This window comes from Zootoca vivipara, chromosome 14 (genome assembly GCF_963506605.1).
Source record: "Zootoca vivipara chromosome 14, rZooViv1.1, whole genome shotgun sequence".
In the NCBI taxonomy this organism is placed as follows: Eukaryota; Metazoa; Chordata; class Lepidosauria; order Squamata; family Lacertidae; genus Zootoca; species Zootoca vivipara.
The window spans coordinates 26,423,121-26,442,016 of NC_083289.1; the positions used below are offsets into that span (position 1 = coordinate 26,423,121).

The 18,896-nt window shown below is 44.5% G+C and overlaps 1 protein-coding gene across 3 annotated transcripts in view; it reads right to left on the reverse strand.

Annotated features, from left to right (window-relative positions):
- ITGA11 (integrin subunit alpha 11) overlaps nucleotides 1-18,896 on the reverse strand; it is a 100,262-nt gene that overhangs the window by 61,595 nt on the left and 19,771 nt on the right. For 2 of the 3 annotated variants that reach the window (XR_009558515.1, XM_060282367.1), the window contains exons 3-5: nucleotides 3,617-3,726; nucleotides 2,157-2,248; nucleotides 846-960 (exon numbers count right to left, since the gene is read on the reverse strand). Coding sequence is in view for 2 of the 3 variants with exons in the window: in XM_060282367.1 (XP_060138350.1) it covers nucleotides 846-960; nucleotides 2,157-2,248; nucleotides 3,617-3,726 (317 nt within the window). In the remaining variant the exon portion in view is untranslated. Of the gene's footprint in view, nucleotides 1-845; nucleotides 961-2,156; nucleotides 2,249-3,616; nucleotides 3,727-18,896 lie in introns of those variants that run through there. The other variant, XM_060282368.1, reaches the window with a different exon arrangement.

Genomic DNA, 18,896 nt, shown 5'->3' on the forward strand with positions numbered 1-18,896 from the left:
AAAACTTGCATCAACCTTCTTAACATCCGGGTACGCTTGTCTAAACAAAAATGTTTTTAACAGGTGCCAAAAAGAGTCTATTGAAGGCACTTGCCTGATATCAATAGGCAGGGAGTTCCAAAGTGTAGTTGTTGCCACACTGAAAGATCGAGTTCTTACAAATGTAGAGCAGGGGTGATCTGGGACCTGCAATAGTGCCAGTTTTGCCAACCAAAGCAGTTGAGTGGGCATATATGGGGGAAGGTGTTCTCACAGGTAAGCTGGTCTCAGGTTGTTAACGGCTTTATATACTCATAGAAACACCTATTGTTACAGTAAGACTGTGTGCCCCTCTGGCATGGCATAGGAACACCTGGATTCCACCAGTTTCTGGAAGGGGCAACATAAAGGGGCCTTGGGGGAGCATTGCTTGAGAAGCAGTAGAAAGAAGGTTGGAGCTAGAACAACTTTCCCCTAACATATAGCATACTGAGAAGTGGATCCAACACCAATAGACTTCTGTAGGAACTTTTCTTTTTATCAAAAAACTACATTGTTTGCATTTTGCACCCTGTAACATAAAGTCATAGATATCCAAAACATGTCCTTTTCTCTTTCTTTTGGGTCTGGAAGGAAAAGGTGTCCTTGCTTCGCCACTGCAATTTTTACTGTTGCCGGCCCACATAATTCCTTTTGCTGTCCTGCTTCCATTCAAGCAGAGTTTCCCAGTCCCCCTCCCTCAAAGCGGTGCTGAAGGCATTAGAGACGAAAAAACCCTTGTCTGGCAGGGGGGGGGGAGGGAGGGAGGGAAAGAGAGATGGAGGGAGGGAGAGGGAGAAGGGTCTATACAGGACGCTTTCTCATACTTTGGAGCGCTGGAGCCACAGTCTTGGAGAATCTGAAGTTGGAGTTCACCCTGGAGCACATTCCTGTGGTGTAGTAAGAACTTCCGCACTCATGAGACCAGAGAGGGCTGCAAGCCTGTGTGAAGGAGGGAACGAAACAGGGAGGAAGGTTTTAGAACTGCTACTGTCGGTTGTTGCCGGGATAAATTCTTCAGGACACGGGACATGCCAGGAGTCTCTTTTAGATGTTTTAGCCAGGCCCAGAAGGCTAAAAAAGGGAGTCAAAGTGATACAGGCTAGAATGCTTGTGAAGTTTAAACATCTCCTTCCAGCACAGAGCCTTGATGGGGGTGGTCTTCTCAGTAGAGATGGATGCATCTGCCAATTTCGCTCTGTGTGTGTGTGTGTGTGTGTGTGTGTGTGTGTGTGTGTGTGTGTGTGTATTCCAATCTGCATTCACATCAGTCAGGGGTTTTCTTTTGTTAAAATCCTCCTGAAAAGTCACCTGCGTTTTAGTCCGAATTTCTCCTAATATGCAAACATTATGCAAAACGATTTCCCCTAATATAATACATTTTCTGTATGTCTAACAGATGAGTTGTTATGCAAACAGTACCCTGGGATATGCATTTGTGCACACTTTACTTGGCTGGATTGCAAAATCCAAAGAAGCACGAATTTTTGAAGGGCTGCTAATGTTTCAGTTTGCATATATTCCAGAAAGTGTGAATTAGGTAAACTTGCCTTTAAATGCAAACTGAATTGGATTCCTCCAGTCATTGGACTGATTCTGTGAAGAGTGGCAAGAGGAGGACTGGGGGTGGGCGGGCTCTGTGTGTGTGTGTGTGTACAAGAATGTGCGCTGCCTGAACCCATCGTAGGCAAATGGCCCCCATAAGGTTCCCCAAGACTGAATGCAACCCTCATACCCAAAATAAAATAAAATAAAATAAAATAAAGGGACTAGTCACTTCTGCTGTAGATCATTGGCCTGAGCACAACACCCCATGGTCGAATTCAGCTGGACTTAACCGTCCAGGGGTGAGTCAGGTATCATACAAAGATAGGGCACACACAAATTTAAAGGGGTGTGTGTGTGTGTGTGTCACATTGCCACCACTGTGTTAATTTCCACTCTAGATGTGTTATTTTAAGAGAAGGTGGAAGGTGGAAAGAGGATGAGAAAGATGGAACTATGTAGCTTTTTATTTTTATTTTAAACTTGGTCCTGTGTTGCAGGTTGGGGTTAAAAACGAGTCTTAGGCTTGTCATGACAGAAGACGACAGCAACTCAGAGAGTATTTGTAAGCCTACATGCAAACCATTCCTTACCAAAAAGCTGTTGTCTTTGGGGTTTGTGGTCAAGCTGAGACCCAGACGCATATTATCCTTGCGCTCCGACACATTGGAAAGAGTTACTCTTCCTTGGGAAAAGAATGCCAGAGTTAGGTATGTAGTGGAAAGGAGGAACAGCTGTAGAACAGGGAGCTTCAGAAAGTGTTTATGCAAACTCTTTTCATTTCCCTCTACTGTACCAGTTTTAATGCTTGGTTTTTTGGGAAGAGGGGGAGCAATCAGACCACGTATAAAACTGAAAACAGTGTGCACTTACAGGAAGGGCCATAGCTCAGTGGCAGAGCATCTGCTTTGCATGCAGAAGGTACCAGGTTCAAATCCTGGCATCTTCAGGAAGGGCTGTGAAAGGTTTGTTGCCTGAAACCTTGGATAATGGCTGCCAGTTAGTGTAGACAAGACTGAGCTAGATTGATCAATAGTCTGACTCGGTCGAAGGCAGCTCCCTAGATCACCTTCACTTACTCTCCCCCTTTGAACTTGAGAACTTGGTTAACTGGTAGCATCAATCTAAAACAGCATCAGTCTGAAACTGAAAAGGAACATTCAGAGCTGGTTGCCACCATGCTGTTAGGTCACCTATATGCTTAACCAGCATGCTTAACTCTAATTAATGCATGAAGGGGTTAAGACAATAGAGTAAGCTGTCCTGCCAGGCTTAGCTAGGTCACTTCCCCTCCTCTTAAGAGGAAGGGTTGCCATGCTCTCTGTTCTCTCATATTCCTCCATGTGAACTCTGCCAGTAAGGAGGTCTAAGCTGGATGCTCCAAGCTTAGACTGTGGGACTAAAGCAAGCCATCTTTGTGTTTCTATGCAAATTATTTAGAAACTTTTACCATTTTTGGAACCTAAGTTATAGTGCCTGTGATTTGTTGCTGCTGTATGGAAAAAGCACATGAATCTGACCTTTGAAGAGTTTATAAGTAAACAATTTTAAACTTAGCAAACATGTGGCCTCTTTCTATGCTAAAGGAAGTGGGCAATTTTAGGAACAACTTAGAAGGGGGTATTTTAAAGGTCTAACATCCTATATTTCCAAGCTTTGCAGCATGTTTTGTTATTTTAATTCTCTCCTAGGGCTCTCTCACCAAACAATACTTGCCCCAAACCTGGATAGAGGCATCCAGGGAATTATCCTTTTTTATTATTTTACCATATCTATTTTTCATTTTAATCATGTTATCCAACAAGATTGGCATTTCATGGAGGCCTGCTGGTTTCACTTCCCACTGAAAAGTGTTCTAGGGCTTTAAGGGTAGAGTTTAAAGACAGAAAAGAGCTGATCTAGTGGCAATCTTTCTTACCTATGCACAACTCAGAGAAGTCACTGGTAGCTATGGATGCGAAGACATGTGTGCATTTGAGTGACCCTTATCAATTTCAGTGGAGCACATAGAGAAAAGATGCTCATAGTGGTAGATTTTATCCCATGGGTTTACCTAGATTGAGCTTGGAACAGGTGCTGTTGGTTTCACCATTCACCGAACACTTGTAGACATCTCCAGTCTTCTGTTGCCCACTGGTCTCATAAGGGGCTCCGACCACCAGCCTGGAGGGAAACAAAAAATTGAGGGCGGGGAGTAGAAGGAGGTCTTTTATTGGCCATTTCTGAACATCACACATTTGATCACAAACACTTTAAAGCCTTATCACAGAATGGTCTAACAAAATACAGAATATAGCTACCTTATTGAAATAGACATACAATAATTTATAAAGATCAACTATAAAAAAATAATGTATAGAACGATGGAGTATTGTTCTGACGTTTTGGAATGTCAAGCACCAAGATAATATACAACCATATAATTGTAACTGATAAAAAGAAGCAACATCACATTATTGTATTGTCTTTGTTGGTCCTTCATGGTCAGTTGTAGCTGACATTATTTAAAAATATGTTATAATAATAAAAAAAATCAAACAAGCATAGAAACCCTCCAAATTGAGTGTATGCATAGGAATTGCTTACAATTACCACCGTTTCCTTGCAGTCTGCGCCAACCCCAAAAACATTACACCATTCATTCATTCAGCCTTCACATTGGCATAATTTAGACAATAAAATCATAAGGGGGTGGGTGGGAACCATCCATAAAACATTGGTAATCCAGATACGGTACATTAAACACATGAAAGTATTGCACCAAATAGCAATGCATTGTAACCAACGCAGGGAGCATCCATTGAAATCAACGGGCCTAATTTAGACAGCTGAGATTCCTGTATTGCAGAGGGTTGGACTAGATAACATTTATCTAGGGTCCCTTCCAACTCTACAATTCTATAATTGTAGTCGTGTCCTGGGCCGTCTTAAGCCTCCTTCGGCGCCCCGTCCCCCTCCTTTCCAAGGTTTGCTGCCAGCAGCTTTGCGGGGCTGGAGGAGGCGGGCAGCGGCTGGAGGGTGGCTCCTCCGGCAGGGCAGAGTTGGAGGCTCCGGGCACAGCGCTGCTTCAGCGTGGCGGGCGAGGGTGCCGCACCCAGCCTCTGCCTCTTCCCAGGCGCCCTCCAGAACTGAGCGTGAACTTGGCGCCCTAGTTCCCCGCGCCACTTGCCTCTATGGGCAAGACGCCCCTGATCGTGTCCATTGATTCCAATGGGTATTCTCTTATTAGAACCAGCATTGGATATAACCAGGGGTGGCAAACTTGCAGGCCACAGGCCACATGAGTCCCCACCCTCAAAAAAAGGTTTAAATTTTAAACCAAGATGAACTGAAAATACGTTGTCGGGTTTGGTAGAGGACAGATAATAAATATCTCAAGTGCCTTGTGTATGCACCTCTGGATAGGGCCCATGCACTAAGCCAATGCTGGGAACCTGTGGCAATCCAGCTGTTGACAGACTACAACGCCCATCATCACTATCGGCCATGCTGGGTTGGGTTGATGAGAGTCAAGAGTCCAAGTTCATCCAAAGGACTACAGGTTCCCCATCCTTGCACTGAACCTTCAGTCCAGTTAAGTGTGCAGTTCCCCTTAAGAAACAAACAGCTCCCCAAACCTACCAATATTTGGACACTGTCTATTGCCTTGCTAGGCCACATCATGCTGTAGTGTAGAGGATGCTTGCAGTCACTTTTGGATGAGAGAAGAGAGGAGATGCATTCCCTGCCCCCAACCACATTTAATATTGCAGGACAGAGTTCATTCAACTCCAGCAGAACCCCACAACAGCCGGGAATCATAAAGAAATCTAAACAATGACTAATTCCTGTTTGGAATGGAGATCTTTTTCAAATCACCCGGATCGAAATCTGGCAGGAGTCGAGAGTCTGGGGACTAAATATATCAGCTGATTAAAAAAGAGTTGCAGTGCAGAGCAGGAAGCAACATCAGTCAGTGTAATTTCTTGGAAACAGGAGTTGGTCTTTATATATTACATGGTGGATTAGATGGAAGGTCCCCTTTATCTTTGATGGGGGATCTGATCCAGGGGCTGGAATCCAGTCAAGCATTTCCTCCCCACACAGAAGAACATGAGGTACCACCCATTGGTATCGTGTTGGGGTTGGGTAGACTTGTACAAGCTGGGCAGGCCTTGTTTGGATGAATGCTTCCCATGGAGTGTACTGCCTTCTGTTGCTCATGACCTGCTTTTGATGCTGCTAGAGCGCATCATTGTATGCTACTGGAGAGCACTGGCCCAAGGCTGGTCCCCTGGTAGAGACAGGAGAGGAGCAAGCAAGGCACATTGCTTTAAAAAATATTTTTCTAATATGGGGGGCACAGCTTTTTCTAATATGCTATATGTTTATATGATTTCTTGTCTTTTCTATAATGTATTTATGTATATATATGTTCTTCAGTGTGAGACCTGTTAGGTGAAAGGCGTCTAATAATTTCAATAAATAGATAAGGCATTTTGCTGCCTGAGACAAAGGACAAGATATGAAACAAACTTGTTTCCTGGTGCTCCAGAGGGCAGGACCCAAATCAGTGGATTCAAATGACAAGAAAATATATTCTGACTTAATAATAATAACAATAACAATAACAATAATAATTTATTTGTACCCCACCCATCTGGTTGGGTTTCCCAGTCCATTCTGCGTGGCTCCCAACAGAATATTCAAAACACAATAAAACATCAAGCATTAAAAGTTTCCCTAAACAGGGCTGTCTTCAGGTGTCTTCTAAAAGTCAGTTGTTTATTTCTTTGACATCTGATGGGAGGGCATTCCACAGGGCAGGGGCCACTACCGAGAAGGCCCTCTGCCTGGTTCCCTGTAACTTCACTTCTCGCAGTGAGGGAACTGCCAGAAGGCCCTCGGAGCTGGACCTCAATGTTTGGGCTGAACGATTGGGGTGGAGAGGCTACTTCAGGTATACTTAGGAAGAACTTTATAAGGGTAAGAGCTGTTTCGCAGTGGAACAGATGACCTCAGAAGTGGGCCATTGCAGGTAGTTAGGATGAAGTTGCATGGCCATCTGTCAGGGATTCTTTAGCTGTGATTCCTGCATTGCAGGGGATTGACCATTGGGGTTCCTTGCAGCTCTACAGTTGTTGTTGTTGTTGTTGTTGTTGTTGTTGTTGTTGTTGTTGTTGTTGTTGTCTACAATTCTATGATTCTATATTATCCCCCCCCCCACTCAATGGCAGCAGGCTAGCTTAGGGCAGGGAGGGCACACACAGTTTGGTCCTACAACTCTCTTCCCTTCAGTATCTTTCTGCCTTAGGCAGCTGCCTCACTTTGTCTAATGGTAGGGCTGGCTCTAATACTGGAATACACCCATCATTCATGCAAAAGCCCTACCAATGAATGCTTCTTCTACTTGGTGTTGTTGCAGGGAATCAATCGGGGGGGAGGGGCAAATCCCTCTGTATGGAGTGATGTGGTGATGTGCCACATCTGGAATCCATGAGGGACCACTGCCAGCTGTTCCTCTGGATCTAGCCATGCTCAAGCTAGGCAGCTTTTCTGGAGCTCTTTCCTTTGGAAATGTCCAGGCTTTCCAGAAGAGGTAAGGGACTGATAGATGGGCTGTTTCTCAGTTCCATCTCTGAGACTGAGCCTGCCCCAATAATGATGATGATGATAATAATAATAATAATAATAATAATAATAATAATAATAATAATAATGTCATGCAGTTCTGATGTAGGACAAACCTCCGTGAAAAATTCCCTACAGGCCTTGGCATTATGGATTCCTTTGTACTCAGAAGCGAAAATCAAAATGCACTTGCATTCAACCCAATCCCAACATCACCACCAGGCTACAAAGGTAGCAACTGAACCGAGCATCTTATTTTCTAATTGCATACAGGATGTCCAGCCAGCTAATGAAGGAGGAGAGGAGATAAAGTGTTCAACAAACCGCGCTGACATGCCTCGTGGAGAATTCCTCAAAAGCAGTTGTCAAGGCTCTGACATCTGCAGCCGCTAATCCCCATCTCCACCTTCAAAGTAACTGGGGAAATATTTCCATGGACGCCAAGTTTCCATGAGGCTCAATCACCACCGCCCTTTAAAAACTTAAAGTTCAACCCCAATGGAAAGCAATGTGTCACTGTCCAAGAAAGAAAAAAAAATATGTGGCTTCCTTTCATTTTAGGACTTTGCCTCCTTCATTGTCATGACTGTTATAGGTTTTGGTTTCCTCCATAGCTCTAAGCTTGAATGACTCACTTTTTAATGCTTTATATAGCTTTGGAATTGCGATGCCTCTGGAATTGGGTGGGAGAAGTTTAGGCTTGCTTAGGCAGCATTATTAAAATTCTAGAGGCAACCACAGAATGTTGTTGGATATCCAATCCATTCCCTCTTGAAATGAAGGACCCTGCAGGAGAGGAGAAGACTTTGCAGAGGTGGCTGTTGCATTATCACTATTTTAAGAGACTTAACTTATGCTAAGTTTCCTTTTATTATCATGAGTGGGCCTCTCAATGCAGTTTTCTTCTGGGCCGGAGTTCGCTCCCTGTTATGGGTTCCCTAATTCATGCTAGGTCAGAGGACATACAGTAAATAGAGCCTACTGGATCAGGCCAGGGGCCCATCTAATAGAGCATCCTGTTCTCACAGTGGCCAACTAGATGCCTAAGGGAAACCTGCAAGCAGGATCCGAGCACAAGAGCCCTCTCACCTCCCGTAGTTTCCAGCAACTAGTTACAGAAGCATTATTGCCTCTGACTGTGGAGGAAGAGCATAGCAGTTTCCCACACGGAAAAGTAATAATATTTAAACAATCAATGTTTATTTAATTACTTCATTAATGCAGCCGTTTGACTTCATCCCCAGAGGAATACTTCATTGTCTCTTGAGACAGGCAGATGCCCACAACAACTTCATTAAATACCATATCTTGCTGCTTCTGATACCGCCCAGAAACCATTATCATCAGCACAATATTTATATGCCACTCTTTTGCCTGTAAGTGGCATATTAAAACCATAAAATGTCACAATCAATCAAATCCGTGTAAGGCAGAAAAATCACAACACAACACAGATACTGTCTCCTGGCCAGAAGTGTTCTCGCTAATCCTACTTCGCACACTCTTAGGGTCTAGAAACATGAACCGATGGTGAAAAATACTTAAAAACAACAAGCCAACTTACCAAAAGTAGAACAATTAATGATGCTATTAATTGTGAATGTATGCATTAATTGCGAATGTATGTATTCACCATGAACAGAAAAAAGGTAGTCTATTTAAGATACTTCTTTTCAGGCAAACCTTATCAAGTGGTCTTACTATGAAATATTAAGAAGCATCAATTAAAACTATAGAAAGAAATGACACGTTACAGGGGGGAAACATTCTGGATCAACTGCAGGACCGAGGTCAGGGTGGTTCAGTGCATGGCCTGATGGCTAAGACCTCTTTTGGTGGCCTTTGGCAACATTCAATGCCCCCCCCACTGCGCTCACACTGCCTTCCCAGAGCCAGATGAGTGAGGTGTTGGGCTTTGGGAAGGAGGCATGAAGGCTCTGGCAGGGTCCTAGAGTCCCCCTTCCTCCTTCCCAAAGCCTAGTTATCAGTTTCCCAGCTTTGGGAAAGAGGTGGGTGGGGCACCAAATGTTGGGCAGCGTGTAGCCTGTGGGTTCTGTGTTGAAGTACTTTTATGGCCCACTTGGTATGAAACATTGGATTACCCTGACCTAGATGGTCATCAGCTCACCTGGCTGATGTAATTGGCTACTTAGGAGCATCTGAGTGCCAGAGAATAGGCTGAATTCCTTGAAGGAAACTTGTGGTGTGTCTTGAGGTGTGAATTACTAGCTGGTTGCTAGACCCTCCAAGCAAATCTTGCTTGCAGCAAAGCTTTTCATTTGCAAAACCCCACTTGCATCACCTCAGAGTGATGATATACAAAACCAGATTCTTTTGTTGTAAAGGCATCAAAGTGTGGCTGTTTTAAAGCTCTCCCCCCCCCCTGAATTAATGTAGTTTCCCCCCTGTTTTGTCTTAAATATCTAGCATGAAACCAAACCAGCTGTGCTGGATCTGGTTATTTTTTTCCAGCCGCTGTGTGGCATGTGATGAATGGACAGAGAATGAAAACCACTTCTCTTATTTTGGATCTTTGGACTTTGAAGCCAGAGGGACCCATTTTCAGCACCTATGCTCAGAGAAGGTCTGTAGGGAACTCTAGGAAATGTAGCTCTGCAAGGGGAATAGGGACCTCGTAACAACTATTAGCACCCTTAACAAACTGCGGCTCCCAGTTATTTAAAGTGATACCAAAGCACTTTAAATGCATGGTGTCAAGGTGTCAAAGGCTGAAGAACTGTGTCTGGCTGAGGAGAAGGTCTCTATGCCCTCCAGGGCAAATTTCATTGATGTCTGCTTTGTCTTGCAACTGTCACTTATTCCTAAATATTCCTTTGTCTACAAAGGAAGACAGGCCTGGTTCCTGGAGCCACAAGCAGAAGTGAACAAAAACAGCAGCCAAAATGCACAGAGCTCCTGAATTTCATTGGCATTTCGATTCTACATCTAATCAGCAGCTCACTGAAATAATAAACCGATGGGGGAAAGAGCTATACAGTTACACATGTTTAAAATACACACGTATATTGCATTTCCCAAAAAATATGTATGATTAATGTGAAAGACACCAGGGAGAGAAAAAAGAAACGGGTATTTTTTGGAAAAGCAGACATGAAACAACAGAAGATCAGCTCGTTCTTTGCAATCAATGGAACAGTTAATCTCCAGCAGCAGCTCTGGAGCCGCTAATTTATTCAAGATGGGGCTGGGCGGCAAATGAGTGCTAAGAAAGGGAGTGGGTCGCAAGGAGGGTTTCAATGGGTTTGGTTGGAAAGGAGGGGGTTGCCAACACACATACACCCCTGGATTCAATTGAGTTTCCATTTAAAGGTGAACTTACCCAATTCACACTATCTGAAGCAATATGCCATCTTCACTCTGCTATTGATTTCACACGGTTCTTGGAAATTCGCAGCTTCTCCGAATTTTGCGACGCAGTTCTCCAGCCAAGCATTGTGTACAAAAGGTATTGTGTGCTTAACTGATGTATTTTAAGTATTTTTTAACTACAGTAGTTTGATTTTTTAAAAATCTGTGTTTTGCAATGATTGTAAGTGTTGGAAGCTGCAACTGAATCCCAGCTTGGGAGAAAGGTGGGATATAGATAGACAGACAGACAGACAGACAGACAGACAGACAGACAGACAGACAGACAGACAGACAGACAGACAGACACACACACACACACATACACTGAAAGTATTAATTGCACTGGTGTGTGGGGAGTGGGATTCACTCCCCAGCCTTTCTGGTACAATATCTCTTTCTTCGGCAATATGGAACAACATGGCTGCTCTCTTGGAAAGGGCCTCTAAAAATCCACCAACTTGAGCAAAAATTGGAATTCTTCCAATGGGCGTTGCAAAGAGAATTCCAGGGCAGGGTGTTATATTCTGTTGCGTTTATAGGCTGGATTTGAAAAAGGACATTAGGGGCTTATCACTTTCAGTCAATTTCACCCCCTGCTCCAACCCCCCCTGCTCAGCCAGCTTTCCCCCGAAAATAAAATAGACAGCATTGTGATTTGGGGTCTTGAACCTGCATTTCCACAAGTGCCTGCTGCGTTCAGATGAGTACAGGGATGCAAATGCTGCTGTAAAACATTCTTATGCAAAGGTTTCCTTGCAGGATAATATATCAAATGAAACTGTTTTTTAAACATATATTTTAGAATTTTAGAAATTGCCCTTACTGCTGTCTCTGCTGCATGTAGTCATCCTATTGCCTGTCTCAGGTGATTCTCTTTTTTTTAGTGTACAGAAAATGAACCACAGAATTCAAGAGTTGGAAGGAACCCAAAGAGTCACCTAGTCCACCCTCAGCAATGCAGGAATCACAGCTAAAGATGCAAAATGTGACCCTCGGGTCCTTTCCAACTCTACAATTCTATGATTCTATGTATCATACAGGTCATAATTGTGGCTCTCCTTTGTAACCATCTTTCGTTTTTAATTCCCACTTTCCCTTCCCTTACAAGCTCAAAGTAGTTCAATTTTCCATTGTCTAGGGGTTTTCCACTCCAGTTCCAAGCTCAGGCCCTCTCCGAGCATTGAGCCTAAGCTTATGCCTGTTCACTTGGAATCGAGCCCTACTGATTTCAATTGCTCCCAAGTCGGTGGGTGCAGAAACATGGTCCTCCTTGCCACTTTTTACAGCCTTATTAGTGAAGGAACTGTTTGTGGTTTGGGAAAGAGGTTTTGGGGTTTTGCAAGATGAAAAGAGCCACAGGCCTTGTGAGAAAACAAGCTTGGAAGAGTTGCTATGCAGGCTGCCCCATAACCACAGAGTCAGCAAACAACGTCTGATCTGTGCTAACTAACACCTGTGAAACAAGACCGACGCCATGTGGGAAACGAATTAGCCTTTCCTTGTTCAGGCCCGGCAATGTCTAGGCTCATATCGATAGGGAAAAGAAGCCAGGACTGATGGATGAGGACCCAGTTATTTCCATTTCAGAATGGGGGAAACCAGCATTTCATTTCTAAGAAAGAATGAGCAGGTGCAGGCAAGCATTTTAGGGATGGGGAAGAAATCTGATTCAGTTCACATGTCAATGCAAATCAACCTAATTCACACTTTCTGATACAGGAAGCAAAATGAAACACAGCTGTCCTTTGAAATTTGCACTTATCTACATTTTGCAGTATAGTTCTCCAGGCAATTAATGTGTGGCACTGTGGTCTAAACCACAGAGCCTAGGGCTTGCCGATCAGAAGGTCAGCGGTTCAAATCCCCACGATGGAGTGAGCTCCCATTGTTCGGTCCCAGCTCCTGCCCACCTAGCAGTTCGAAAGCACGTCAAGTGCAAGTAGGTACCGCTCCGGCAGGAAGATAAACGGCGTTTCCGTGCACTGCTCTGGTTTGCCAGAAGCAGCTTAGTCATGCTGGCCACATGACCCGGAAGCTGTCTGCGGACAAACGCTAGCTCCCTTGGCCTATAGAGCGAGATGAGTGCCGCAACCCCAGAGTCGTCCATGGCTGGACCTAATGGTCAGGGGTACCTTTCCCTTTAAAATACATACAGAATGGTAACATGCGCACAAAAGTGCATATATTGGTGAAAATGCCATACAAAAATGCATATTTTAGAGGGAATTGCATATATATTAGGAGAAATTTGCAGTACAGCGCTGATGAATCTTCAAGAGGATTTTTTAAAAAAACCAGAAATTTGCAAACTGATGTGGAAATGTGAAGAACTGGACTTAAGACTGGAAAATGGAGAAACCGAGAGAAACCAGAATTGGTGGATTTGTCCACCCCATCTCTTGCACGAAGCCTGCAATTTGGCTCACCTTCCGCCCCATCCAAGGCAAAAAGGGCTGGTATCACCTGGTTACTACAACTCCATGCTCTAAGAATCTGTGGCCCTCCAGCTGGTAGACTGCAGCAGGCTCTAACTCCCAGCAGGCAGCACAGGCAGGGATGATGGGAGTTGTAGTCTAGCAACATCTGAAGGGTCAAAGGTCTCCCCCCCCTGCTTAAGCACCTCTTTTTTTAACGGAGTTGTTTACATCGAGAATGAAACAGGTATTTCCGCAGAGGATGTGCAAAATACAATGCCATTTCCTGGAAGACCTTTCTTCTCATTTTGTTAGCAACTCAGGAACACAGGAAACTGCCTTATACCGAGTCAGACCATTGGCTCAGTCTAGTTCAGTATTGTCTACACTGACTGGCAGCAGCTCTTTGGGGTTTCTGACAGGGGACATTTCTGGCCCCTACTTGGTGAAATTGGGAATTGAACCTGGGACTGTCTGATTGCAAAGCAGATGCTCTGCCAAGTGGCTCTAGCTCAGGCTCATCTCCAAACTGCGGCCCTCCAGATGTTTTGGCCTACAACTCCCATGATCCCTAGCTAACAGGACCATTGGTCAGGGATGATGGGAATTGTAGTCCAAAACATCTGGAGGGCCGAAGTTTGGGGATGCCTGCTCTAGCTGGTTGCCTTCTTGCAGCTCATACCTTTCCATAGGTTAAAAAAAATATGTTTCCCCAATGGGATAATCCCCACAGAAATATTCTCTTTAATCTTTAACAAGCAACGAGGTGACTTTTCTTTCTTTTCCGAAGTCATAATGAATGTTTTCTTCCTGTTTTAAATCAAGCCCTCTCATTCAAATCTGACACAACTGTAATCTAAACATATGTTCTCAGTGACTGTGGCTTTGGGCTTGGAAGGGATAGTTCTAATTACATAGCATCTTCTGAGGAGTGCATCTCTTAATTCACTGCTTGGCATATGGAAGCTTCTTTGAATCATTTCTCTATACTGCTTTGAGAGGTTGGGAGCTGATCTATAAAATGGGTTCTTCAAGACAGGCTGGCAAGGCTTGATGGGATTTGTAGTCTAAAACGTCTGGAGAGCAGAGAGTTGGGGGAATGCTGATACAGTTACAGAGCCCCACGTGCCAGCTACATTGGGGTTATGATACATTGACAAGGGCTGCTTTGCTAAACCCAACAAAAAACACCCATTGGAGGCAATCATGAGCTGCATTATGATCAAAGCTGTCAAGTTTTCCCTTTTCTCGCGAGGAAGCCTATTCAGCATAAGGAAATTTCCCTTAATAAAAGGGAGAACGTGACAGCTATGATTATGATATCAATGTTTCAGAACCAAAAATACTGCGTACAATGGTTGATGAATCCATAGTGTGATGCAGCAGCAGCAAAAAAGGAAAAGAAAAGCTAATGCATTTCTATGCTGTATCAACAGAAGTGCAGTATAGTGTCCAGATCAAGGAAAGTCATATTACCACTCTATTCTGCCTTGGTCATATTGAATCCCAATTCTGTCTTCTGTAGCATTAGTTACCCATCTCAATTTTGTGTGAACTGCAAATATGATTGTCATTCCCTCAATTCCTTTGTCCAAGTCATTTATAAAAGTGCTGAACAACAGCATCCCCCCCCCACAAGGATGATGAGTGAGCACACTTTGGGTTGGGTCAGTCAACAAGCTCCAAATCTACCTAACAGTTATTTTGTCTATCCCACTTTTTACCCGCTTCCCACAAGAATATCATGGGGGACTTTGCCCAAAGCCTTACTGAAATCAGGATACTCTACATTTACAGCATTCCCCTGATCCACCAAGCTTGTAACTCTATCAGATAAAGAAATTAGATTTGTCTGGCCTGACTTGTCTTTGAAAAACCTATGCTAGGTCTTAATCATCACAGCCTCTTTTTCTAAGTGCTCATAGACCAACATTTTAATTATCTGTTCTAGGACTTTTCCTGGTATCAATGTCAAGCTGACTGTTTGGTAGTGGAGTGAACTACAGTGGAATGGACTACCTTAATTGGAGGTTTTTAAACAGAGGCCTCCATTTTTTGAATATATAAATAGAGAGAGTCATATAAGTACTCCTCCCATCATTCACTCCTCATTGTGGCTATAGAGACTCATCTTAAAAAACTTAACTACTGTACATGTAACTGTATCTCTGTAATTGTTTACAGTATATATATATATATATATATATATATATATATATATATATATATATATATACATACACTGATTATGCTCCATGTATAGTTGTTCTTGTTTGTATGGTTATGTCTTAGTGCAGGGGTTGGCAACCTGTGGCCCATGGGGGCAATTTAACCGGCCCACGAGCCGTCCCAGAACCAAGACACCTGCTCAGTGAGCCCCTGCGCGCTGTGCTAAACCTGCGCAGCGTGGGTGACTCACTTCCGCGGCACCGGAAATTGCATCTGTGCATGCCCAAACACCGGAAATAACGCGTGCGATCTGGCCCATGGCGAGATCTCCATGAGAGTTGACCGGCCCAGGCAGGTAAAACTTTGGCAACCCCTGTCTTTAGTGTGTCCATATGTTTATGATAAAATCAATTTTAAAAAACCCACACACAGCAGAGATTGGATGACCACCTGTCATGTGTGATCTTGCCGAGATTCCTGCTTTGCAGGGGTTGGACTAGATGACTCGTGGGGGTACCCCCCAATGCTACAATTCTATAATTCTATGATTAAGTCCATATGTGAAGGGAAATATCAGTTGTGTTTGCTACAGAAGGAAGGCCTATGGAAGCCAATGAATCCTTCTTTGCTTTCATGAGAGAATACAATGGGACCTGTAGTTTGCAGTGAGCATTGAAATGACAATAAACCACAATCCAAGCAGGAGACAAAACCAATTTCTTTGGTGATCCAGAATTTCCAGAGTGGGGAAAAAATATGTGCGAGAGCATTCTGTTGAAAATCTCTTTGGCTCCCACAATTTGAAACAAATTCAGGAACAACAGTTCAGTTCTGGCAATGCTTTGTTATTTCTAGAGTTCCTTCCTATGTAGAATATTAAGTCCTGAGCTGAACTGGGCTGGGAGGGCAGCAGGGTGATTCACAAAGATTTTAATATCCTTTTGAGAAGCAGGACCCATGCGCATGACGCACACCGCACGCGTCACGACGCATGCACACACAGGAGGGATACGCCGCAGCACTGCAGCGACACAGCAGGCAGCGTCCGGCAGGCCTCCCCCTCTCTGTCTGGCCCTCCCTTCGCCCATCCTTACCACGCTCAAGGCGGTTCTCCTCACAGCCAGTTTGCGCTGGCTCTGCAGGGGCTGGTCTGCAGGAGGAAGGCGAGGGCTGCGCTGCCGGCGGAGGGCGGCTCCTCCAGCAGGGAGGAGACGCCATGGAGGAGCCGGGCTCGGAAGCCGCCGGAGCTCTTTCCACAGCGCACCCCGGCCTCGCCTCCATGTGGGTGGCGAGGGGCGCTTGCAGCTGCGGCGACAGCCGTCAGAGATGGTCACCCCTGTCCAGCCTGCCCCCTGGGGCGGCACACCCCGCCCCCATTACTACACCACTGCCCAATTCTGTCCCTTTGCGTGTTCAGACCCAGAAACCTCCCCCCTAAATAAATTCACACTTGACTCAAATTTTGGTTTTGGATTTTGGCAGAATTTAGGCCACAACTGTATTGATTACAGAAAGTGAGTGGTTTCATAGGCTCTGGTTCGACTAGCCCCCCTGCTCTGCAGGCAGCACTGACCCAGGGCCTGCCCCATAGTTCAGCCAAGGGTGAACACTTGGGAAGGCAGGAAGATGGAGATGGACTATGTCCGCCAGTCAAATGTCCCCCTGGGCTCAGGCACAGGCACAACCCCCTCTCAGGGGTTGACCAAACCATTTGAGTCCCCGGATTCCTTTAATGGAATACCCTTCACATAGGGATAGTGAGGGCGTTCCCCCATCCCTATCACCTGAACCAGAGCCTATCCTCAACCTTACAAGTTGTGATGATTTGCTAAGCAGCAGGCGAAACCCAAATGGCAACAGCCAATCAACCAAGTGGGGAAAATTCCTGCTGTGCCCCTGTCCCAATGACAGGTGACACACGACGGCATAGCAAGGTCAAGCGCAAAAGCCCTAAAAATAGGGAGAGGTGGACGGGTGTTCCGAATGCATGCTCCGAAAGAGGAAGGTCTGGGTCACGTGCATGGGCATATATAGGTCCCTCGATCCATTTGGACTGCGTCCCATTGGCCAGATTGAACCCAGCAATAAAGGACCTACCAACCAGGTGTTGTGGCTGACCAATCGAACCCACCCACAACATAGGGGATCGGGTTCCAGATCTCACCGCAACACGTGCTCTCTTTAAGGGAGGACTTGATTTCATAGCCTTGGGAATCGCTGCTGTTAAAGTATGGAAACATCACAATCTAAACTTTCCTGCATTTCATTTCTCTCTCACTTCGCGTCCCTTTTTCTTTTCTTTTTTACAACTCCCACTCCCACCCATGTGGGACTCTGCAACTCTGGATTATGCTGAATGCATGGTGAAGTGGCCAGTGTTTCATGAAAGCTAATGCTGCAAATCATTCATTCATTCATTCATTCATTCTTCATTAATTAAATAATTGTTATAAATTATTATTATTATTATTATCAGCCTTCCACCCTAAGGTCCCTGGGTTACAGCATTAAAATCTCTTTCATATCTCCATATCTCTATATCTCCATATCTATCTATCATCTATCTATCTATCTATCTATCTATCTATCTATCTATCTATCTATCTATCATCTATCTATCTATCAGCCCACATAGCCCCTTTCCCCATCTGTAGGTCAAGAAGCCCTTGACCATGTGATTCTGTGTTTAACAAGTAATGAGGCTAAAATCACCACTCATTTTTACACTCCTGAACATCTACCAAGACTGGGGGGGGGGCAGTGCAATTCATATAGCTAACCCTATCTTGTTTATTTGGTTTATATGTTCATTTGATCATTCTCTTTGCACAGACATGTTTTTGTGTGCGTAAAAGTTGCAACAAAAATAAATAAATAACAACATCTTTAAGATAATAAAGGGCTGTATCCAATTAAGTCCTATGTAGAGAGTAGACCCACCGAAATCAGTTGTGTCCATTAATGTCAATGGGTCTACTCTGAGTAGGCCTAACATTGGATGCAACCTAATAATAATAATAATAATAATAATAATAATAATAATAATAATAGTCTATCCTACCTACCCCCTTCAAAAGAATGCACCTCCTCCTCCTTCCTCTCAAACCCCAAACTGGTGCATCCAGTTGCAAGCCAGACCACCAAAGACTGACAGCCAAGAAAGCTGGGGAAATGACTAACTCCTTTTCCAGATCAGCACAATTATTGCTGTAAATCTTCAGAGCAGATTTGATGCGGCTTCCCCCAGAGTCCCTTTCCCTTTTTTTCACATTACAGGAAGACAGAGGACGTCATGTCTGCTCCTGTGATTACCCAAAGTATAGGAGAGTTTGCCACCAGCTCCTCCGAACTCATGAGGTAACCAACAACACAGGCCTGGGAGCCCTGCGGCTCTTGGGGTGGATTGGGCCTCTTTGAGATTCCTGCTCAGCCATGAAGCCTCTCTCTGCCATTTTAAGGATTAGAGAGACAAGAGACCTAGAGATGTAATGCACACACGGAAGAGTGCTAGGCAGCGAGGGCTAGTCCTTGCTGGCATTTCCACCCCTCCCATTGCAACAATCGCCTGATCTTTTGTTTTGCTTCCATGTTATGAGAAAGGAGGGCCCTTGTGGTCTCTTCCAACTCTATGATTCTATATGGTGTTTCCTGCTTGGCAGGGGGTTGGACTGGATGGCCCTTGTGGTCTCTTCCAACTCTATGATTCTATAGGTGTTTCCTGCTTGGCAGGGGGTTGGACTGGATGGCCCTTGTGGTCTCTTCCAACTCTAT